At 32.3% G+C, this 25,711-nt stretch overlaps 1 protein-coding gene across 1 annotated transcript; it reads left to right on the top strand.

The window, feature by feature from the left end:
• The first annotated feature begins 122 nt into the window (after positions 1-122).
• LOC133182039 (probable ATP-dependent RNA helicase DDX28) lies at positions 123-25,484 on the top strand. The gene is made up of 16 exons (XM_061316744.1): positions 123-294; positions 483-545; positions 5,654-5,718; positions 5,835-6,107; positions 6,251-6,364; positions 7,114-7,171; positions 7,385-7,539; positions 8,239-8,304; positions 8,680-8,761; positions 9,217-9,323; positions 9,610-9,720; positions 9,830-9,926; positions 11,816-11,967; positions 14,542-14,634; positions 16,017-16,169; positions 24,099-25,484. Exons 3-16 carry the CDS (start codon positions 5,656-5,658, stop codon positions 24,180-24,182), a joined length of 1,608 nt encoding a protein of 535 aa, XP_061172728.1. The 5' UTR covers positions 123-294; positions 483-545; positions 5,654-5,655; the 3' UTR covers positions 24,183-25,484.
• Positions 25,485-25,711: the final 227 nt, after the last annotated feature.

Here is a 25,711-nt window from a genome sequence, read left to right as displayed (position 1 = left end):
CTCTAAAACTACTATCCGGCTTTTTATTGTCTTCTTATCCAATTTGGCATTTAGCTTCCTTAATTTACTTCCAGTTGCTGAAATCAGCGTGTTCACGGTGTTGACTGTTTTAGCAGCAATATAATAGCAAAAATATGACTTTCCTCAATTATTGCAGTATTCCATTATTCAAGCTTAAACCTTCTCGATAATTTTAGATTTTAATTAAGTTGAACAGAAGACATCAAAGTGAACGGAAAAGAAGTCAAGGTTGGGACGATTCTTGAGCTCAACTATTTGTCCAAATATTTAAAGGTATGCTTATATTAAAAAGAGATTTATCTTCTTTATCTTCTTTGTGAGTGTAAAAAGAGATGTGTCTTCTTCCTTGTGTGTGTGTTTGTTGTTGTTTTTTGTTTGTTTTTAACCAAAAAAAGCTTTATTTTACTTTTTGCTATAGGCAAACGCAATATAGATTTATAGGATTCATATTTTTTTTTCAGGTAGACTTTATTTTACCATTCCACAGATTCGCAAGATCTACTTAAGTCTGATGTAAGATTTAGGTAAGTGCAAACACAAGAGTTGACAGATAAGGGTTAGTCTTGGATTTGGGTTAGTCTCGCACCCACTTGAGAGTGTAGGGTAAGTCTTTGCACACCATTCGAAAGAACAATCTTTAGGTAGACTTTACTTTACCGGTCCCCAGATCCGCAAGATCGGCACGCTCATTGCACTATGACGTAAGATTTATGTCACTCAACTGATTAGAGTTTGTTTTGCACATTTTTCGACTGGTTAGGGTTAGTCTTGTACCCACCTGAAAGATTAGGGTTAGTCCTTGCATAAGTTTTTGACTAATTAGGGTTAGTCTCACATCCATCCGAGAGACTAGGATTAGTCCTCACACATGGGTTAGTCTAGCATGGTCTAGCATCTGCATGGGAGATTTGTGTTAGTCCTTGCATACCATCTGAGAGATTAGGGTTAGTGTCTTGTTCTTTTAGATGAATTAAGAAATTCAGTTGCATCTGTATTTTTTGCAAGATCTTAATTCAGCTTCAACGACGTCTTGTTGCAGGCGCTTCGTTCACAATTATTGTTTGTCTCCTTTTCACTGAATGAACAACATTTATTACTTTTTTCAGAGAATGAGATTAAATACTTCGTTTAAAAACGAAGTTTTAAACTAAAATTTTAACCGTAGAATTCGAATTTGGGGTCAAAAAGGCTTAAACTTCATATTTTTTATTTTTTTTCGATCGCTCACGCGATCTCGTATATATTGAAGTCGCCTACGGTGACACTATATTTTAGCGCGTTTTTCTTGGGACCTGTAAAGTAAAGTCCTTCCCAATCTTTTTATTAATCAATAAACCCAATTGAATTAATCATTCAATGATAAACTACAGACCCTATTTTTCAACTTCAACAGCATCACTTTTATTTGTTTACATTACAATGGTCAAACTACAAAGGAAACATAAGTTAACATGCACTTCAGGGAGATTTTTTTATTGTTGATTTTTAGCCGGGCTTTGCTGAAAGCAAAGTCCTGGCTGTAGGCATCGTGATCGACTGCCTTACTATAAATAGCACATGTTCAGAAAAGTAAACAAAAAGCCTAACAGCGTCAAAGCAGACGCTTCCGATAAACAAAATAGTCACATTGAAAGACGATACTTAAACAAATATTTTTTACATCTCAATCTACGGAATTGTTAATTGATCAATATTTTTGTTTGAGAATTAAATTGAAAGAGGAATTAGATATTTACTTTATTAGGGTAATCGTGATATAACAATTTGTGCACATACGCTACTGAATGCATATTGTAAGCGAACTATTTTCAATAAGCGCGGGCTTTTCGACAGGTTGCCTATATTTCATATCGTTTTCGTCGATGTTATGTGAGTGGTTATATTCTCTGTTTTGTCTTTCAGCAAATAAATAGATAAGTAAATTGGAGTTTAAAGAATTAATTAATGTGCGTTATGCCTGAATTAGGTCGCCTGACAATTGTACATGGTGTATCTGGTGTATCTAGTCGGCGATAAAAGTACTGTTTATTTGAAACTTTAAGAATATCTCTAAAAATATGTGCATTTCTTTAACTATGAATTACATAAATTATTAAACCAATATGAATATAATTTTTTTAAATTAAATTCTAATTCAAATATATCTAAAGAAAAATCAGCAAACCATATGGTTCAACATTCTTTTATAAAAAAGTTTGGCATGCAATTGACAGACAAACATTTTTTGTAAAAAATTAATTGTTTTCTTAAAAGTTAAAATTAGTGACCTTAAATGTTTAAATTAGTGACATTAAATAAAACAAATGACTTATATATTCTCCTCACTAGCCATATGTTATTGGTAGAATTAAAAAAAATTGTATGACATTTTTTGTTCGTTTATTGATATAGTATAATTAGTCTGAATTTACGTCCGTGATGCATGTATAAACAGTAAGCTCACTGACAATGTCGTGATATCTGTAATTGTTTTTTTTTAAGATCAGTATAGCATTAAGGTGTCTTGAATGGCAAGAAATTTAATGTAATAATGAATTTTAAAAACATCGGTGGTCATTTATCAGATGTAATTTGGTACGATACCGTTTTAATTCCTGCTGATATTTTCAGGGTTGATCTTGTGAAAACGGCTTAACAGGAGACAATTTATTAAATTTTTCCTTTCAAAATAATTGCAAAAAGATGATGATTTTATGATTATATTAACGGCATAAAATAACAGCGAACACCGACTACTTGCAGCAAACAAGTGCGCCGCCATTACGAATTCGTAAAACAAAGAGACAGTTACGGATACTCGTAATTTTCTGAAAAAAAAAATGTGTAGGAGGTCAGTCGGGTATAACCGGAAACAAACAAATTTTTTTTAGCCTAATGATGTATGTATGTAAATATTCATGAAGATTAATCTTACAGTTGTAATACTGGTAATGCTGTAATGTTTTCAATATATTACTACTCAAATAAAAAAGTTAAAATTTGAATGCGTTTAAAGAAAAGGGTTTGAAAATACGGTATTACTTCGATAACCCTGAATGCAATTAAAATAACTTTCTCCTTTCTAATAAAATAATTTCGAACAAAAATCCTTATGATGGTTAAGATCTTGTGTTTGTTTGTTTGTATGTTGTTTAACGTCCCTCTCGAGAATTTTTTCACTCATATGGAGACACTACCGCTTGCCGGTGGAGAGCTCCAAATTTTGTCCTATACTCGGCACTTACGGCCATTGAGCAGTGAGGGATCTTTTTCGTGCAAGCACCTATTGCGACACGGGACCTCGGTTTATACGGTCTCAACGGAAGGACCGGTCTCCACGTCCCACAGTGGGATTCGAACCCGCGACGTAAGGATTAACTCCTTACTTCGCGACTCTAGAGCAGACGCTCTTACCACTGCGCCACCCGAGCGACTAAGATCTTGTGTAAAGGTGATGTAAATGAAGTTCAAAACTATTTGTTTTCTTTCATAATATGAAATAAACAATGCGATTCCATTTGGTTAATATTTTAATTTAATAGTACTAATTTAAATGACTGGGATAAAGATTTATATTCTGTGAAGCATGGAATAAAAATAAATAAAAATTTAAACTTTAAGATAGAAATTTCATGTGAATATGTTTATGTATAATATATAAATTATTTATACCCGTTTAACAATCAATTTAGCGTCGAAAATTTTTATGCTTACAAATTCAGATCAAATTTTTGGTGAAAAGTCAATGGTATGTTTTGAATGTGAAAATTTTGTTCGAGACTTCTCACCTTGGATTCATCTCGCATGTGCTCCCAAAGCGCTTTACAGTATATTGAGCGTGCGCGTGTATTCCAAAAAAAAGGTCTTAAAACACATGCAAGCTCTCAAGGGTGCTGGGAACTAAAAATGGTTTATGTTAATATATAATTAAAAGAAAACAACATATAAAAATGTTCATTAGTCTTTATCTAAGTACAACACATTATAATTTTTCAGAAAAAGTTGGTTAGTCTTTGCTTCAAAACTTCCTGTTCAGAATGAAGAGCCATCTATGTACGAGCCATAAAGACCTGAATACATCATGATTTTTCAGGCAATGACCATTATGGCCGAATCTGGAAGTAGAACTAGACTCATATTCATGTCATAAAGATTAGATAATTATAATTTTCGTGCAGCTGGTTTCCTAGAGGACCAAAAATAAAGAATATTTCTTTTCTGATTAATACAGGCATGTAGTATCATTATCAGAAAAAAGGAGAATTGTCCAAACCCGAAAATCCTATTCAGTTGGAGAAGGAGTAGGGATGGGCTACAACTTACTTTCACATTTCGAATTTCATTAATTCATTACCAAATTACCGTACTTTTAATATGCTACAATAAAATGATGGTACAATCTAATTAAAATTAGACTATCCATTTTGCTTTTAGTAAATCTGTTCGTCGCTCGTGATAAATACCTGGTTTATATTACGAAAAGTGAGTTGAAAGTTCTAATTTAAATTTGATTGCGAAGAGTCAATCAACCTTTCAATGTACATTGTCCATTGTAAAAGTTTATGTTTGAAAAATGGCGACACCCCTAGCTCCTCCGATACTATATATGTGCCTGTATGAATCAGCAAAACCACTCAAAGTGCACTGTTACCATGCATAACCATTGTGAGCTTAATGTTTAGAAAGGTATAAATGTATTTTCATTAAAAATATCACCAAGTCCTATCCTGGGGTCTTAACGTTGGGTTCTGGACCGTAAATTATTGGTAGATGGGTTATTGTTAATCATAATCATACAAACTCTACCTGTTAAATATCAATGATCAGAAAGAAAGATTTTCAAATATGTACTAATTTAGGATTAGACAATACAATCGAACATATTAAAGCCCGGCTTTCAGTACTTTCAGTACTTTGATTCACTTTGTAAACAACATTATTGATTTTTCTTTTAAAAAACATCGTTAATGTTGTTCAAAAAGTCCCAAAGCTCATATTTTTTAAATTCTTTTATTGCTCACATGATCTCAAATATGTTACTTGTATGTTGATTGCCTTTTGCAATACTGTATTTTCTCCATGTACAAAGTGAGTTGTAGGCATGGATGAAAATTAACAGGGAAATCATCAGGTATTTTGGCAGTAATTTTGAGTTTGCAATGATTTTTTTAACTAATAAATTTATTGATAATTACACAATCAGTGTTTGAAACTTTGATGATTATAAGTTGTAAGTCATCAAACAATTTTCAAAAAACATGACAATGAGGATAATAAAAAAAAGTAAAAAACACATAAAATATAACTTTATTTTATTTCAAATGGTGCTATCAGTTGAAGACAATAAGAAATACCCAGTAATTATCAAATTCTTGGTGAAAAACAGGTTCCATGTTACCATGTGACTTACAACACCACACATGTTAGAAGCAAAATTGTTCATTAAAACATTTAAAGCCTAACAGTAAAACACTAAAACACAGTTACAGTGAATGCACTTATAATGAATACACACTTACTGTGAAGTGATTTTCATTCCCTGTAGTGTTAAAAAATATTACGAACTTATATGATATAATGAATTATGAATATAATGAACCAAAAGTGTTTGTCCCAGACATGTTTTACTGTGTTTAGTATTTTTTTTTTTAAGGAATGGCTAAGGAAGTCCTTATTCAAAGATGCCTCAGTTTTGTAATGAAAACCTTCATAAGACAGGTAAACAAAAGGTTTTACAAGAGGATTATAGCTTTTTAAAAAAAACAACAAAAACTATCAATATTAAGTTACTATTTTAAAAACTTAAATTGTAATGCTTGTATTTTTTTAATTAGAAGATGACAGTGAAAGAAATCCCAAGATTGACTGTCCCTATAAAAATGGCAAGAAACATTGAGAAAGTAAAACTAAAGAAAATCATTCATGAAGAGGGTCTGAGAAAACAAAGGAAAGGTGCACTGCTGATTACCTGTAAAAATAAGAAATATAATTTCCATATGAATGGGAAATTTGATGAGAACAATCCAAGAGAACTGGCTTCACATGGATGGAAGCATTATAAGTCAGCCATGGCCAGGGATTTCTTCACCATCAATGCTCATGCAATGGTACATACAATTCTATATTCAATGTTATAAATTTGAAGTATGATTTATCAAGTAATTGTTTTGATTCATTTTCCCCATGCCAGATAAGTGAATAGTTTCTGCTGGGTATTACATGTATACTACCATAATCTATTTTTTTTTAGAATCCAGCTCTATTAAATGACACAGAACAGTGTGGATTTTCAGATTTGAAGATTGGTGAAGAATTATGCCAGAGATTGAAGGTAGCAGGGATAGAGGTCCCTACAGATGTTCAGGTCAGCAGAAATCATTTTTTTCAAAGGGGAAGGGGGGGGGGGGGTATACAAAACTACTGTACCTGGTATGGTTAATTAGTAAAATGCATCATATGACATGCTATATTTTATATTAAAACATGCCATGTACTTGTTATTTATTTTAGGTTTAACTGCATTGAGTAAAGCAGTATTTTTACATCTTTATGAAATGAAATATGTCATGTTTACATGTATCTTCTGCTGTACAACAAATTTGAAAAATGCAAGTGAATGGGAATAACATGTGTAAATATGAGATTTTGTCCAGTTACTGTGTTATCTTCCAGCTTTGATTGTTCATCTACTTCATAGCCAGATACCCAGTCAACATTAATATGTTGGCCCAACGTTCGGCCAACAAATCTCATTTTGTTGGCCCAATAATGAATGCCAATATTGGCCCAATATCTATGTGTAAAGTGGGCCTTTGTTGGGCAAAATATATGTATCCTGACTGGGTATTCACTTAAGAATTAATCACAGTATATGAAGCAGACCCCCCAAAAAGTTAAATAAACTTGAAATAATCTATTTGGTAAAAAATGTATGCCAAGCTTCCATTGAGGTACATTTGTACATGTAAGTGGTTTTACCTTAGGGATGTCAGTTAGTGGCACATGAATTAACATCTACAATGTAGTAACAAGATCACTAAAGCCTTATTACTTAAGTAGACTTTTGAAATTAAAGGTAAAATGGTAACACAGTAAGTTATTTTTTGTTGACAGAAACAGACAATACAAGAGATACTGCAAGGGAAGAATGTTATGTGTGCTGCTCAGACTGGTAAGGGGGGCTGATTGTATGGACACCTAGGGGAAAAAGAAAGGGGATTCAGATCTCAAATCCATAAAAGTAAACTCACAGAAATAGTTATATTTTTCCACATTAATTGTAAGCACTTTTATTTTTCTTATAAATGTATATCTGCATTAAAATGTTCTATATTAACCAAATTGAAGATAATAATTATCCTGTGTATATTTCATGTACTTACAGGAAGTGGAAAAACTCTTGCCTATTTATTACCCATCATAGAGAATATTTTAAGACAAAAATATTACACTTTGAGAGAGGGACCTGACTGTGAGGATACCAATGCTCCCCGGGCTCTTATACTGGTTCCCTCCAGGGAACTGGCTCAACAGCTAATGGTAAGGAGGTTCTACCAATACAGAGATTGTAACAATTTTGTTTTCAAATGATATAGCCTGTTTTTTGGATAAAAAAAAAAGATTGATTCTGCAAATATGTATATACCTACTCTTGTTTGAAGTTCTTAGAAGACAGGATCCACAGAAGGGATAAATATATATATATATATACATTTGCTATGTTTTTCTACTAAGCCAACTGTGAAATTGATTTGAATGCCATTTTTGTGTGTACTCACGCGTAGAAATATGCACAGAGAAACTCCTGCTAAAGTGACCTCACAAAGAGCTATAGAGACGTTAATAAAAATGTAACTATAAAGGGCAGCGAATAAATCAAACATTTAGTATATTTTTGGTGCTTTTGAACATGTAAAATGTAAATATAAGAAATGTTTTTAAGTTTAGTGTGAATTATTGGTGTAAATCACACAGACTTGCACGTAGGCATATTTTTTATGAAGTGCTAGTGCGCTTCATGAAATATGCCTACGTGACAAGTCTGTGTGATTTACACACCAATAACTCACACAAAACTTAAAAACATTCCTTAAATATACATCATCATGTATAAAGAAAATTACTATTAAAACTATGATGCTATAGTATAACAGTTCTTCAAGTAATTTAATATAAAGTAACGAGATGGTCTAGGATTTACACTAAAAATTGAATATATATGAATCCGTCTACAATTAGGATGTAGCTGCTATGTTTGAGGATTTGCTGGTGTTTAGAGCTTGGACTGGTGGATCTCATACAATGGTGGGTACACAAAATTGATGACAATATAGTAATAATATGATTTTTAAAAAAATATATACTTATTTTTATACTTATTTCTTCTTTTATAAATGTTCATAATGCATATAAATTATCTTTTTAGAGAAAAATAGGACAAATTAGCTATTCATTAAACAACAACAAAAAATATGATTGAATCATGTAAAACAACTTTCTCTTGTACAAGAATGATTTTTGTTTTATAATTTATAGAAGTGTAGTGATGAAGCTGCATTCATTTCCAGAATTAGGAAATAATGAATAAAATAACTGTGGATTTTGATTGATATATCAATTTTTTTATTTATGAATTAATTTTTATGAATGTTTTTTTCCTTTTTTAACAAATACTTGAAGGTGAAAGCTAAATATACGAGACGTGAGCCCATTGATGTACTTATTTCAACCCCCGGAGCGCTTAAGATGTTTCTGACTTTAGGTAGGACTAATTGCTGGAGATGTCAAATAAAATCTACCTGATTATTACTGCGCCTTACCATTTTTCTTATTTGAATTGCCATAAAGCACTTAGAAATTCCATTCACCGTCTTCTGCTCATGAAAATTTGTGAAATGACCTGGGGCCCGTTTTACAAAAGAACTTAGGACTAAGACCAGAAACTTCAGTTGATTGTAAAATTTTGCAAAATTAATTAATGATTCTGTTTAAAATTGCTAGCTTAAAAGTATCTTTCTACATACCTTTTAAAGAGATTAAAACCATTTTCTGTTTAATATAAATTAGAAAGTTATTAACAGAATTAAATTTTGGTCTTAGATGTAAGTTCTTTTGTAAAACAGGCCCCTGATATGCAGAGGTCACTTGTACTGTGCCTCTAATCTTGGGGAGTACTTTTGTGAAGTAACTGTAGAGATTTGATGTTTTTGGTTTCAGGTAAAGTAAGGCCTTCCCAGTTGCAGCATGTTGTATTGGATGAAGCTGACACTTTATTGGATGACAGCTTTTTTCATGATATCAGATTTATTTTTACAAAGTTACATGTAAGATCCTTTTCCAAATCTTTATCTTGTTTTAATATATATATATATATATATATATATATATATATATATATATATATATATATATATATATATATATATATATATATATATATATATATATATATATATATATATATTGTGATACAATATTATTTTTCAAACGGTACATTGGAATTGAAGTTTTTAAACAGTTTTGTAAATTTATTTGTTATAAACAAATTATAATTCATTTTTTTATTGGATTTAATGCAGTGTTCTGTACATGTATGTTTGGTACTCATAGATACATGGAGGAAAAGCCATCCAGAACCAGGGGTCTTCTAGTATCCAGATCAATTTAATTAGTGCAACTATGCCCAGGGATCTACAAAATAACATTGGCTCTATGATATCAGTGAGATGATACATATTTTTGATATTTTCCCCACATGAATTAGAATACTATCATATGTACTGTCATGAGGGTATATTGTTTTATTTTTATCAATTAAATATATTTTTAGATGGATAGTATTACAAAAGTTATGTCAAGATGTCTTCATACTCTCCTGCCACATATAACACAAACATTTATAAGACTGAGGAAATCTGATAAACCAGGTAACTCTTGCCAGTATTTTATATACATGCTATGCACAGTATGATAATGAATTTTTCCCACTCATATACTTGTGCATGTATTACAATAATACATGTACCGGTAATCATTTATATGGCTTGGTATCATGTTAATTATCCTGTTGTAAATTTTGCATTTACCTCCACCCAGTAAATTCAAAATTTACAACATGATATAGGGATGCAGGTCATTGAAGTCACTGAGGAGAATTTTTGCTTTCTTACACTATTATATTTTTTGAGAATCATCGGTAGTAGGCTTGCAATTGTCATATTAAGCTTCTTAAATTTTTCAGCTTATGAAATGTCTGAACTAGTATCAACCATATTTGGTATAGGATAATTGTAGGCAAGGAAACAAAAATTGAATTTCATGGTCTCCACTTCCTTGGAGTCCAGGGATGGGGCCAAAACTGTAAAATTATCAAATAAAAATAAAAAAGTTAAGTACTCTGGGACATCTAGCAGGCAATCTGTTCGGAAGGATAATAAGTTCTAGGGATTACACATTTTGTAACTTTGTAACAGAAAAAAAATTATGGGATCATTTTGCACAAAAAGATAATTTTGCTGAAATTGATTTTATTTATTTGTGCCATACAATTCTGGCAAAGCAACATGAGCAACTAAATGTAAAGATTATCTAAACAATAAAACTCTGTCTCTGTTGTATAATAAGGGTATAAAGGTTGCGATTATTGCTAATGCAGATTATGAAAATAAAACTCTGAAGTGATTGCAACTGTTAGTGGATTTTGTAAAAAAAAAAATTCTGCAAGGATTGCAACTTTTATACTCTGAAAATACAGTTGAACTTCTATAGCAGTCTATATCTTGAATATGATGGATATGTCAAAGTGATTTGGAAGTTCCAACCACTTATTCTTTAAGTATTTTACCCTTAATATCTCAAATTCTCGGATATCTTGCATTTTTTCTTGATCCCATCGAGTTTGGGATGACAAGGTTTGACTGTATATGTGAAAAATTGAAATAACAATCAGTACATTACATGGGTTGACCTTTTGATAACACTTCTTCCATATTTGGAGCTACAGATGGCTTTAAATTCCAGATCTAACTACAGTAAAACTCAGTTATAGGGAAGTCCTGGGACCTGTTAATTTACTAAGTTATATCCAAAATTCGTCATAGAATTCATTTAAGTATACATAGTGAATTGACAATATACATTTTTTTCCTTCAAGTATGACTACTGAATATTTCAGGGAAGTATTAAATACAAACTCATATAAGTAAATTGGATTGCTAAAGTTTTCAGATGATTTGATTTTCAAATTGAAAATACTTTCGAAAAATAATGTCAGTTCCACATTTTTAATTTTGATGTATTTAAGTATTCAGTATAAAAGATGTAAATATCGTTATTTTTTATCTGTATGGGACAGAAGATCAGTTCAGTTTATTCGTAAATTCACTGTATCGAAGTTCATTTTAACTGTAAAATATTTACAATGAATTGCTAAGAAATTTGTTGGGGATCCCCAAAAACTTTGTTATATCTGTTAATTTACTATATCCATGTTCGTACTAAACAAGTTTTCCTATAGTTTAGAAGTCAACTGCCATTATTGCATTAGACAGTTTTTAGCAGAAATCGAGTGACATGTAAGCACATCATGAAAATTATTGTACAGTCATGTCATTAAGGTCATATCCCCTATGAAGACAATAAAAAACCCTCCAAAATTGATTATACATGTATTTATATCAAATCCACTAATATACTTCTGATAATAAAGAAAGTTACAGCCCTATCACATAAGTTTACCAAGTATACTGAACAGACATTTGGCAGTCTATTACATGATACATGCTCATTTGTTCATTTGATTCACATTCTGTTGTAGGTGAACTTCTGAAAATAGCTAGATATAACCTGGAAAATAAGGTTCCCTCCATGATCTTCTGTAATCACAGTAGTACCAGTTACTTTGTCATGAAATTCCTGGAGGAAAACAATATCCCAAGTACAATACTGAATGGAGAGATTAATGCACAGGTACATGTTCTTCTGAATGTATTGTATGATTTGATTTGAACATATTTTATTGTAATAATACATACAAAAGGATTGGATACAAGTTCTTTCAACTTAATAAATCCTCTCCTTATTATACAAACAATGAATACAATATATGATTGTCATAATAAATAAATTGAGATAATTTACGAAAATTTATGTTGTACATGTAATATATGTGAAAATTATAAAGACACATACTCTGAGTAATCTACTAGAGTTCTAATGTTACATATACACTGATTACAATGTTTATTGAACAAGAAGCTTTCATATTTGATAAAACATTTAAAATTTTCATTCTGCATATACATATTGAAATCAAAGACACTGTTTTGAATTAGAATCTATCTGATTCTCGAATAAATTTCTGGACACTACAGAAAATTTTAATATTTACATCGGTAGACAAAGATTCGTTTCCGCACAATAAAAAATGAGTATCTATCATATTTTGCTGGTTAAGTTGAAGAATAGTGTTTATTAAGTCATTTCTTGGATGTTCATATTTCTTGCATACAAAGAAAAAATGATAAATGTCTTCAGTTTGTATTGTATTATGGCCTGCATGAAGTGCAGGAGCCCTATTGGAATCGCATATTGTCTGTCTGTCCGTCTAGCTGTCAGGCAACCCTTTTGTTGTGATGCAATAACTCAGTTTTAATGAAACGTTTTCAAATTTGTATATATGTACTTAATTAGAAGAGCAAGACACCTATAGATTTTAGGTTTATATCACTGTGTTTCTATCTATACTTATAATTAAATTTATGTCTATATACATGACACTTTTGTTGTGATGCAATAACTCAAAACAGTTCTCAATGTAACATTTTGAAATTTTATACAGATATACTTTACATAAAGAGGAAGATTCTTATGACTTTAAAGGTCATATCACTTTGTCTGCCTGTCTGTATGTATGGCTGAATATACATCTATTGTGAAACAATAACTCAATCAGTATTCATCATATCTATTTCAAGTTTTATACAGAAAGAATTGGCTATTAGAATAAGACACCTGTTCATTTTGAGGTCTGTCTGTCTGTCCTTTTATCCAACTGTCTGTCTGTCAAAACTTTTATTGTGATGCTATAACCAAGACAGTTTTCAACCTAACGTTTTTTTTTTTTTCAAATTTTATACTTGAATACTTTACAGTAAGAAACACACCAGTAAATTTTATAGCTTAGTACAGTTTTCACTTCCTTTGAAAGCTCTTAGCAGGGCCCTCTCTGAATGTGTCAGTTTTCTAGTTATATTAAAATTTGTAATGATGAATGGAAAAAAGATGATATTAAGATTCTCTCAGTTTAAAAAAAAGAAGTTGAAGAAAATGCATACATGTACTTCAAACAAGCAAAAATTAGTACACTTAAAATTTAGTGCATTTTTCCTTATTAACTGTTTAGGGTAATCATTTACCTGTACATGTATTAGTGCATTAGGAACCAAGTTTCTATGTGTATTTGTTTTAATCATATGTTAACCTGTACTTGAAATAGTGGACAAGACTCAGCAAAAAAGAAGCTAGAATAAGTACATTTACAATACTGTGGTGTGCAAAAGAACAGTTCATAGGAAAGTATTACTGTAAATACTCTACTCTATGCAGGGTTTGACACTAAGGCACGTCCGACCGACCCAGTCTAGTAAATGTGTGGTCCGGTCGTGTTAAATGTTCATGAACTAGACCAACTGGTCGTGTGGATGAAATTAATGTTAACCTTCATTTCAGTCTTTCAAATAAATGCTCTAAAAACTTTTTAAAGAAATTTTCTTAATCTTCCGATTGCAAACACAGACATTGCTCTGAAAAAGAAAACTTCCCTGCATGACACAATCGCTATTTTTGATCCTGGCTGTAATAGACAAGTCGCGATCGAAACTAGCTTCATTCAGTATCATTTGGTATGAATAGTCATCCAATAATATAGTTTTTAATTTATTTACATGTATATTTATGGTAATAATTTTATTTAAGTTCCTTTAATTAATGTTCTTTAAAGCTTATAATATTCTCTCATTGACTCATTGGGCTGCTCCCTATGGGCTCAATGGGCTGCTACCTATGGAACAGTCTGTCAAAATGTATACCTGAAAGCGTGCAAGAGATACACTGTAGTATGGATCAAAACTTTTTTTTCATTATAATAGCAGGTTATAAAAAGAAAATTTTCAAGTTTGGTCAGGGCTAGTAATTTTATGGTCAGGGCTAGTAAAAATTATGGAAAGTAGCCCGACTGGTCCAGTACTCATAAAAGTTAATGTCAAACCCTGCTATGTCATTTTTTTGGGGAGTTAAAATTTGGTCCAAAACTCTTTATCCAACTTACAGGCGAGTTATAAAAAGATTGGTATTTTAGCGGGTCAATCCCTCTAATTTAAGCTTAAAAAATACAACCAACGTATATGTGAGTATATATGGTAGGAATGTGCAATACAAAGCTGTAGAAAAGGTCAAGTATATAGGATAATGTAATACTGTGGAAACCTGACACTTAAAAGAAAGATGTTATGTTCTTGAATATTTAAATATTTTCTCCCATAGTTCAGAGAAGGAAAGTTTGAAGAATTTCAAAAAGAGAAGTCCAATATAATTGTGTGTACAGATGTGGCTTCAAGAGGCCTGGACACCATTAGGGTAAGTTTTATTGAAAGGACAAATACAGAGAACAATTTATTGTTCTTGTATTCACTTAAAACTGGAAGCTCAAAATTAAATTGAGTTGTGTAAATGTTTTTGGAAAATTCCAACTTCCAGAAGTTAAAAAAGTCCCTGGAATCATAGTAGACTGATCTGCTGGATTAAAATGTGTACTTCCTATTTCAAAGTACAATGTAATCATGCAGACTTAGACAGTCTAAAGGAATTATATATCAACTTACATATTACATTTTCAAATCCCTTTGGCCTTTGGGTTTTTACTCTCTCTGGTATATAAAACAATTTAAAACATTTTACCCACTAAAAATAAGTGTGCATATTTTGTATATGCAATACATGAATTATTTTTAGCTAACCTGAAGTGAAGGCTCTATAAACTTAAATTTTAAGCAAATTTACCACAAAACATCCTTGGGTGAAGGGAATTCAAGTTTGTACAAATGAAGGGCCAGGCCCTCTTTCAAGGGAGATAATTAAGAATTAGTGAAAATTAAATGGCATCTTTCAAAAAACTACTGGGCATGAAAAGTTGCAACTTTATATGTGAAAGCTTCATTACATAGTGTAGATTTAAATTTGTTCAAATCTGACTCCCATGGTTAGGGTAGGACCACAACAGGGGATAAAAGTTATACACAGGAACATAATGGAAATATCTTTAAAAATCTTCTTCTCAAGAACAAAACTTTACTAAAAGTAAAGTTATACATAGGAATATATAGAAAAATATCTTAAAAAGTCATCTTCCGATGACCAGCAATGCCATGATCAGTAATATTAATATAAAAGTATCCTCATATAATGTAGATTCAAGTTTGTTCAAATCATGACCCCTGGGGGGTAGGGTGGGGCCACAACAAGGATTAAAGTTTTACATTGGAAGACATGGAAAAAAATCCTCTTTTCAAGAACAGCAAAGCCTTGATTAGTAATATATACAGAAGCATCTTCAGGTAATGTAGATTCAAATTTGTTCAAGTCATGGCCCCTGGGGTTAGGACGGACCACATAAGGAATTTAAAGTTTCATATTAGAGTATATCAAAGTTTCATATAGAATATATAGGAAAATATCTTTAGAAATCTTCTCAAGAACAGCAGAGCCATGTTTAGTCATATTAATATGGAAGCAAGTTTGTTCAAATTATCAGTTAGGATTAGAGTGGGACCACTTAATACATATTTAAACTTTTTAGTACTGAACTGATTTTATGCTTCATTCTTACTAAAGCGCACATGTGAGGTATGTGGTCCATAGGCCTCTTGTTTTTGTTTTATGCATTTTAATTGTTTGGAGGAACTAATTCATTCATCCATCAACCTTTTTAATCAAAGAAATTTACATTTTGTTTTGGACAGACCAGGCAGGTAGTTAACTATGATTTCCCTGATTTTGTATCTGACTACATTCATCGAAGTGGACGGGTTGGTAGAATTGGGTCACAGGGTCACGGAACAGTTACCAGTTTCATCTCCGAGAAGTGGGATGTGGATCTGCTCTGGAAAATAGAGGTATAAATGTCATTTATTTTCTGTTGATTAATATGTGTTTATCTTTGTTTTACATGTTGTATGTAGTATCTTGTATTAATATGTAGTCTGTGTTTATAAATTGGTACTTCTGACAAGATATGCCATCCCAAAAACTGATTTGGCAAAGTTTGCTACAGTAACCCAGACATTCAACTTGTAACCTTGAAAATCAATACCAAGCTCTCTCTTATGCTTGGGACTCTATTTTGAACACATTATTCCTGAAAGAAATAATCCAGAAACCAAAAATGCAATATACATATTTTTGGTAGAAATTCTTTTTCTTCTTTTTCCTGCTCTGGGTTATCTGTATGTATATCTGTATGTTTTTATATACATATGTATGTGAAGAGTACTGATAATAAACTGTGAAGTTTGATATATAAATGCTTATTAGTTCACTGCAGGAGACTACAGGTTTCCTTTCCATCTGTCTGCATGTCCTGTCTGTGAGTCAGTCTGTACCATTTGGGTTGTTGAATTTTTTTTTTGAAGCTTGCAGTTATTGAGGGGATATGTGAGTCTACCTTTATGAGTAACTAATCAGGTTTGCATATAATTCTACTTCTGTCCAATGATTTTTGATGAAATTACAACCTTTGGACTTGGAACATTTAGTATATTTACAGGTCTTTTACACCTTTTTTTCTAGACCATTGCAGCTATTGAGCTGATTTTGATACTGTGAGGCTACCTTGATAATCCACAGACTAAGTTTGTATTTTGTTCTGCTTTGATAAATTTTGATGGAGTTACAGTAGAAAATTAAGTGTATCTTATTTAGGGCTATTCCAGGAAAAATTGTGGGGGGGGGGGGGGGGGGGTTGGAAGGCACTTTTATTTTTACCCCACCACCCATACATTTTTAATTACCTTCTACCCCACCCCCAATCAATTTAAAATTGCTTTTGATACAACCACCCATCTAAATTAAAAAAAAAAAAATTGTGTCACACATATATATGCAATAAAATTTTATGTACTTTTTTCAGGTATTGTAATTTATCTGACTTCGAATGAGTGTTGGGTTTTGACATCTATCCAACCAGGGCCCGTTTTACAAAAGAACTTATGACTAAGATCAAAATGTTATTATGCAAATAAATTTCTTTTTTGCATTACTTTAAAAATATTTTAAATCTTTCTGAAAAAAAATAAGATAGTTTTATGCCAACAATTTTTAACAGAAATAAGTTTTGTAAGATTTTATGAACAACTAAAGTTTTCCCCGTGTTCCTGCTACAGCTTAAAAAAAATATGTTCCTTTAGGCCTATGATACACACCACTGAAAGCCTTTATTATAGTGATTTGTATATCTGTTCTGATGCATGACTTTGTAGTCTGTAAAGCTTAGGTAAAGCTTTTACAAGTATGTGTACACATGTACTAGTAGAAATGACATTCCTACAATTAATTAAAATTAATATTGTAAATTATAGCCTAGCTATCCTTAACAATTGTTGTTCACCTTGTTCATAACAAAATGATTCCTGCTTTTTTCTTTTTTTTTTGGGGGGGGGGGGGGGACTAAACTTCTGTAGGCAGTGTCTTTGATTAAAAAAATATATTTAATGAATTCTAAATCCCATCTAACAACTTAGACCATTGGTGCATACAACTTCGACAAGTAAACACGTTAAGGACTGGCATGTTTTTGACATAATATATTTCATATTGTTTTCAAACTCATATCTCATCTTCCTTTTACTCTGTATGTGGTATAAAGTAAAATATTTGACTTGCAAACTCCGTAGTCATGCTCTAAAACGTTCATTATCCGATACGTTTTTTCTCTACTTTCGGTTTAAAATAAAACGATCTTTCTGATTGTTTCTAATATCATTTAATTTACCAATGTAATCATGTTTGATTAAACTGGCGAAAAGAAACTAGACCAGGGAGTCCAAAGCACAACTAATCCGTTTTCCAATCCCCCACTGTCATTGCAGTCACAGTTGCACATGCTTTATAGCTATCTGCCCTTGTTTCCGTTTTGTTCGATTCTACTTTCACTTTCGATGTTAACACACTTTACAGCTGTTTAGGACGAAAATATCAGTATTTACCGACTTATACAAATGAGAGGAAAGAAGTACTTTGCACTTGATTATTTGTGAGGGTAAATACAACCACCCATCTAAAAATATATCGAGTGAGGACAACCACCCATACAAATTTAATTGCTCCAGACCCACTACCCATACAAAAATATATGAAGTGCCGTCCAACCCTCCGGTACATTTTTTCCTGGAATAGCCCTTACAGGCTTTTCAGACTACTTTAGCTCACCTGATCCAAAAGCTCAAGTGAGCTTTCTTGACTAAAGAGAGTCTGGCATCTGTTTGTCATGTGTCGTGTGTAAACTTTTCACATTTTCGACTTCTGCTCAAGAACCACTGGGCCAATTTCAACCAAACATGCCACAAAGCATCCTTGGGTGAAGGGGGTTGAAGTTTGTTCAAAGGAAGGGACACACCCTCTTTCAAGGGGAGATAATTAAGAATTAGTGAAAAATAATGGCATTTTTAAAAAATCTTCTTAATAACCACTGGACCAGAAAAGATGGAACTTGTGTGAAAGCTTCATAAAAAGTGTAGATTCGAGTTAAAACCATGACCCTTAGGGCCACAAAGGGCAATCAGTTTTACATAGGAATATATGAGAAAAAGCTTTAAAAAGCTTCTTCTCAAGAACTTCAAAGCCACGGTAAGTCATATGTATTTGGAAGCATCCTCAGGTACTGTAGATTCATGTTTGCTCAAATCGGAACCTCAAGGGGTAGGGTAGGGCCACAATGGGCACAATTTGACATCAGGATAGGTAAAACCTTTAAAAAAAAACTTTTTTTTCCCAAAGAACAGCAAAGTTATGATTATTCATATTTATATGAAAACATTCCCAGGTAGTGCGGATGTGCATGTAATCACCGTTAAAATTGTACATCAAGGTAGATTCAAGTTCATTCAAATCATAGCCTCTGGGGTTGGGATGGGGACATACTTGGCGATCAAAGTTTTACTTAATATATAGCAATAACCTTTTCTTAAGAACAGCAGATTAAGCCATGAGTGGTTATATTAACAGAGAAGCATCCTCAGGTAGTTTAGACTCCAGCTTTTTCAAATCATGACCCCCAGGGGTAGGGCGGGGCCACTATAGAAGATTAAACAGAGCTCATTTGGGATTGGATTTTGGTCTCTAAAATGGCATGATTCAAAGGCATGGCTTCTATGCTTGAAAAGGTATATTATACAATTATTGCTGGTTTTTGAGGTCAATACGATGATTTAGACACCTGAGGAGTACAATATTCACCGAGCCCGAAGGGCGAAAAAACAGCAATAATTGTTTTATTATATGATTCAATGATTAAATGACACGCACTCATTAAGCAATCCGTGCCATCTTACTTGTTCACATATACTGAAGTACTAGCCGAATATCAGAGAAACGGAGTTAAAAAAAAACCAGTTGTATTATTTTGAAATTTTTAATTCTAGTTTAGGTGCAATGTAGAAAAATAAATGTCAGGCACATATATAGGATTAATTTTGAAAAAGGGGGCATTAAAAAGGAAAAAAAATTGACAACATACCTGAAAACAAATCTTTGACTAGCCCCCCCCCCCCCCCAAAAGGAAAAGAATTCTCCCAAATCAAAATTTTATTTGGTGGGATGTAAAGGTACATAAACTTTTTGAGGGGAGGGGGGCTTACAATGAAATTTTTTATCCTTAAAATTTAAATTAAAACTTAACATTCTCAAAAGGTGGGGAGAGGGGCAGGACTCCTGCAACCCCCCCCCCCCCCCGACCCCTCACCCAAGAATCTATGTGCCTTAATGTTATGTTCATATGAGTGAATGTCATATGCAAGTGAAATAACTTTCCAAAACTATTTGCATCAATTTGGAATTTCCCTATCTATTTTTAGTCCAATGTAGAATAAATAATTCCTTATATTGACCTGGAAGATCACGTGCAGGTCAATATAACTTAGTATTTTTCTAACATTGTTGGATCTCAGCCAATCAGAGAGATGGGAATTATTCAATCATATAATAATTAGTTTTATTGCAATAAATTCAAACTAGTTAAGATCCCTCTATACACTGCACACTAAAAGTTCTGATTCTGTGATATATTTATATGCAGATAGAGTAAACTGCCCTTTGGTCTAGAATAAAATAAATTAAAATATAGAGTGTAATAAAATAAAAAAAAATATATACATTGTATTACTTTATTTGTAAACAAATCAAGCATTCAAAATATTTTGATAGGGTAAGATAAATAGATTGAACATCTCATTTGCAGGTATTTTGCCCACTTTTAAAAGTAGTGATTACTGTTCATCAGTACTTTATTGTCTTTGAATATTTTTTCTGGGGATGAATACCTCATACCCTATGTTGATAATATAACAGATAAGCTCAGTATTTACACCTTTTCATACTATAATTTTCTCAATGTCCAAAAAAAAACTTCCTTTAGTGTATTGAAGGTCCTTAAAGTAGGATATCCATATTTGTCCTTAAGCTAGGGTATCCATATTTGTCCTTAAGGTAGGATATCCATATTTGTCCTTAAGGTAGGATATCCATATTTGTACTTAAGCTAGGATATCCATATTTGTCCTTAAGCTAGGGTATCCATATTTGTCCTTAAGCTAGGATATCCATTTTGTCATTAAGCTAGGATATCCATATTTGTCCTTAAGCTAGGATATCCATATTTGTTCTTAAGCTAGGATATCCATATTTGTCCTTAAGCTAGCATATCCATATTTGTTCTTAAGCTAGGATATCCATATTTGTTCTTAAGCTAGGGTATCCATATTTGTCTTATGCTAGGATATCCATATTTGTTTTTAAGCTAGGATATCCATATTTGTCCTTAAGCTAGGATATCCATATTTGTTCTTAAGTTAGGATATCCAAATTTTTCCTAAGCTAGGGTATCCATATTTGTCCTTAAGGTAGGATATCCATATTTGTCCTTATGCTAGGATATCCATATTTAGCCTTAAGCTAGGATATCCATATTTGTCCTTAAGCTAGGATATCCATATTTGTTCTTAAGCTAGGATATCCATATTTGTTCTTAAGCTAGGGTATCCATATTTGTCTTATGCTAGGATATCCATATTTGTTTTTAAGCTAGGATATCCATATTTGTCCTTAAGCTAGGATATCCATATTTGTTCTTAAGTTAGGATATCCAAATTTTTCCTAAGCTAGGGTATCCATATTTGTCCTTAAGGTAGGATATCCATATTTGTCCTTATGCTAGGATATCCATATTTAGCCTTAAGCTAGGATATCCGTATTTGTTTTTAAGCTAGGGTATCCATATTTGTTCTTAAGCTAGGATATCCATATTTGTTCTAAAGCTAGGGTATCCATATTTGTCCTTTAGCTAGGATATCAATATTAGTTCTTAAGCTAGGGTATCCATATTTATCCTTAAGCTAGAGTATCCATATTTGTCCTTAAGCTAGGGTATCCATATTTGTCCTTAAGCTAGGATATCAATATTTGTCCTTAAGCTAGGATAACCATAATTTTGTTCTTAAGCAAGGGTATCCATATTTGTTTTTAAGCTAGAGTATCCATATTTGTTCTTAGCCGGGAAATCCATATTTGAATTCAATTCCAAGTATTAAACACTAATCTATATTCCATAATGAACGGTTTCTCTAAATTAATATGTAATTATATGACGGGTACACTCATTTCCAATTAAAAAAAATGGTTTCATTTACTAGTAAAAACATAACTAAGTTACCCTCTTTAATTTGTACAGGCATGAACGTATATACCCTGCTCACCAGTAAATGAATCAGTACCTGTAGCATATTTTGCTGGTGTTTGGAGGCCCTAGTACACATTCATATTTACTTGAGTTTTATATGTACACACAGAAAAAAAATCATTTAAATGCATTGGTGATCACATGAATTATTTCTGAATATTGATAAAAGCAATAATTATAACAAACCCATGTCTGATAAATAACTTTGATAGCACAGAACTACTAGTACTTCATATAATATTTACAGAATGATTACAATTGGATGCTTTGTAACATAATCTTTACATGATATGCTATGTTGTAAGAAAACTGACACTTGTTTTCTATCTAGATACATCTCAAATTTCAATGTTGATTGCATTTAAAATTTCCTTTAACATAAATCAATTCTTGCCCAATATTAATTTTTAATTAATTAAATATTTCATGGTAGAGGATCTTTAGTTTGACATTATATATATGTTTTATTTATATGCTAAGGAGGATTCTTGGGTGTGTTTTGAGATAGTGCATTCTTTAAGAAGTTAGTCTCCGTCAAGTGTCTGTGTGATCTTTCCTTTTCACAATTAAGTGTATATTTTTTTAAGAAGTCTAGTGGTATATAGTTAGAAATTTTCTGAAGGCCATTTTTAAAATAATGTTGGTTTGCCCTCTCCCTATTCGGGCTAAAAAAAATGCATCGGTACATGTAGGTAGGTCGAAAATGTTTTGTGAGAAATTTTTAACATCAGTTGAATTTTCAAAATCTGTTAAAACTGTAGGTATTTCTGAAATTAAAATAGTTGTTGATGGGATGAGAAAATTCTGGAATGAAAAAAAAAATGTCTTGGAGGTTTTAGAAAAGATTTGAGTCGGGCCATTTTAAGCTAGTTCGTGTAGAGAGGATAAACTAACAGGTTCTTAAATATATTTTTTTTTAATTTAATTTAATGTCCAGTGGTTTCATCATGATGCGCATGCAAGAGAAATTAAACCAGGAGCATTAAACTAAGAAAGGTATCTTGTTTTAAATAGCGATGCAGTGAAAATAAAAATGACCTTAATTCCTCTTTTATATAAGTATATTAAATACACAAATAATTTACATCTTTTCACTTCCGTAGATGACTTGAATTAGATAAATATATCGCTTTTTATTGCACTTTTCTGTGCACATAGTAATACCTGTAATCTTTGATGAGTTTGCCATGATGCCATATATATATATATATATATATATATATATATATATATATATATATATATATATATATATATATGAATTTGTATTTACATCCACTGAATATTTTCTCCATTATTTCTTAAGAAAACCATTTTCATTTATCAGTCAGTAAACACCGCTAAGCATACACTGTATCACCTGTATTGTTGAAATGTCGTATTTTAACCCGTAGTATAATAATTAGTATTTATTAAAGAAACAAGTGTCTGTGCCCCGAATACCTAAACTGAAATATGCCTGTTCTCGACTCCCTCTGAAATCTTGCAGCACAAACATACACAAATTGTTCACTTAATTTGCTTGAAGGTAGTAATTAAGACAAATTATACTGAATGATTTAAATTGTAGAAGTCCGATAATTTAGATTTCATTCCTTTTGCGGGTCTTGTAGTGGTCCAACTGGAGAATCTGAAATTTAATAAAGGTACAATAGTCAGAGAAAAATCAGTAACAATAAAGAATACATATCATAGCACTTTTTTCTCCTTTCGAAAAACTTAAAAATTCAAAAACATGCTGCATTATTACTTCCTGGAACAAGGCGACTGCGCGAATCACAACAATCAAATTAAATTGAAACATAAGAAGAAAACTAGAAATATATCCATTTTCAATAAGATTCTAGAAACATGGAATCTCCTATACGTAGATATTCGTGTCAATATAGTTATCTGATTTCAAATAAACGGCACAGGATACCTCCACCCCGTACTATCCTCTCGAACTTTTTGTTGAATCTTTCATAATAAAAAATCACATCTTGTCAAAACTTTAAAACTTGTTTGTTTAAACTTTTCGTAAAAATCTTAGCATAACTCCATACGTTATACTCATAATGTACAAATAAAAATAAGAACTTCATTTTTTTTTTAGACAGCGGTAAGAAGGGGAGAAACTCTACACAACGTGAATGCGAACATAAAACGAAAATTAAAAGGATTAGAAGACTCGTGGTGATCATTTATTGTGAAATTTACATTTGAAAACTTCAATTCTTGTGAAAAATGTTCTGTCCATGATATTGACAAAACATTTTGCCTATTTTATGGAGAATTATGTATAAGGAAATTTAAAGAAGGTCTAATGCTTTTGTGTTCTTGTTTCCTAATACGTCTGAACTTCTTGGAGTAATGCTGTACGATCCTGCTAAGCTGTTATCATCTGCTGGTGACATCACTGTATTTGTCGTGTCCTGCTATTCGTCAAATACTTTCACACTTAAACCAAGCAAACATCCCAGCGCGGTGCCAAAATCGCAGCGTTAAATCGAAGAAAATTTCCGTATCCAACCAATTCCAGAGTAAATACGTCAAGACAATACGCTGTGAAAGTGGAAGTCCATTGTAATCTACTCGACAGATGAACGTCGGGTAACCTATCACTGACTTTTTGATCTGTCATATTTTTAAGTGGACCAATTCAAAGACAAATATGCCGCTGCTCGATGTATCGATATTCTATTTACGTTGTGACACTGACGTATCGAGTTTTCCTGCATAATAAGTGCGAGTTTTTGTTTTGATAGTCTTTGAATTCTATAACCACGAGCCAAATATGATGTCATATTAAATGTGGACTTTTGTTGCATGAAATGACAGATATGATCGCTTTGGTGATTTCCGATGCTAAAAGAATACGGCGGTGTATAACAATGCATTCTCCCTGATTGCCACCGGAAATCATCAACGTAGTTATGATACTGCAAATATGTACATTTAACGTTCGATCGGAATTTTCCGGAAGTAATCGACAGCGCGAACACGGCCCGAATGTGAGTGATCGATAAGTAACGCGGCATACCTTTAGAACACCCGACCCGGTTCGCCAAATCGGACGGATGCCGGGAATCCGAGATTGATCTTGAATTGAGGCACTTTTAATAGACAGTCGTTAATTAGTGACGAATCGCCTCAGTGATCAGTGAAGAATTTTATTGGATTTTTGTTCTTCTCGATTCCGAGACATTGTACTTTTACAGGTAGTGAGTAATAGGTAGCTTGCAATTCCGTAAGACGACCCGTCCCTCAATGGTACCGTGCACAGCATACAAGTACCACTCGTTACGCCAGTGGCGATAACAAGCAAAAACATAACTAATTGAACAGATAGTATTAATAGTTTCTTTTCAAGGAAAACATTTTCCGCGTTACAAATGATGTTTTGCAGAAAAAGGAAGTACACAAATGCTGCCGAGAAATATTAAATACATGTTATAAGAGTTCTAAAGACAGACTTCTACCCCAATAAAAAGCATAAGCTGGGAGGAAAACCTTTCAATGCCATTTGTATGTACTAGTATTAAACATTTAACTTTACAGTTTCAGAAGAATGTTATATCATTGCCTATACGTCTGTTTTGAAATGTATGTTCAGTGGTCTGTCCCTGCAATGTTGTGTGGTGACTGTGGTCCATGATTTTGTAATGGAGAATCACTGGAAGCTTATACTTGGTACAAAGATTGTTTGTGACCTGAGGGTATGTGATA

Source organism: Saccostrea echinata, unplaced genomic scaffold (assembly GCF_033153115.1).
Source record: "Saccostrea echinata isolate AGI-Se365-2 ecotype Australia unplaced genomic scaffold, CSIRO_AGI_Sech_v1 ptg000009l, whole genome shotgun sequence".
Lineage (NCBI taxonomy): Eukaryota > Metazoa > Mollusca > Bivalvia > Ostreida > Ostreidae > Saccostrea > Saccostrea echinata.
This window is presented reverse-complemented; position numbering and strand designations above follow the sequence as displayed.

Bases quoted from the DNA above. Each gene is read 5' to 3' on its own strand.
- LOC133182039 (XM_061316744.1), top strand. From the start codon at position 5,656: ATGGCTAAGGAAGTCCTTATTCAAAGATGCCTCAGTTTTGTAATGAAA. The intron at 6,365-7,113 runs GTCAGCAGAAAT...TTTTGTTGACAG, and splicing joins AGGTCCCTACAGATGTTCAG to AAACAGACAATACAAGAGAT. The intron at 7,172-7,384 runs GTAAGGGGGGCT...ATGTACTTACAG, and splicing joins TATGTGTGCTGCTCAGACTG to GAAGTGGAAAAACTCTTGCC.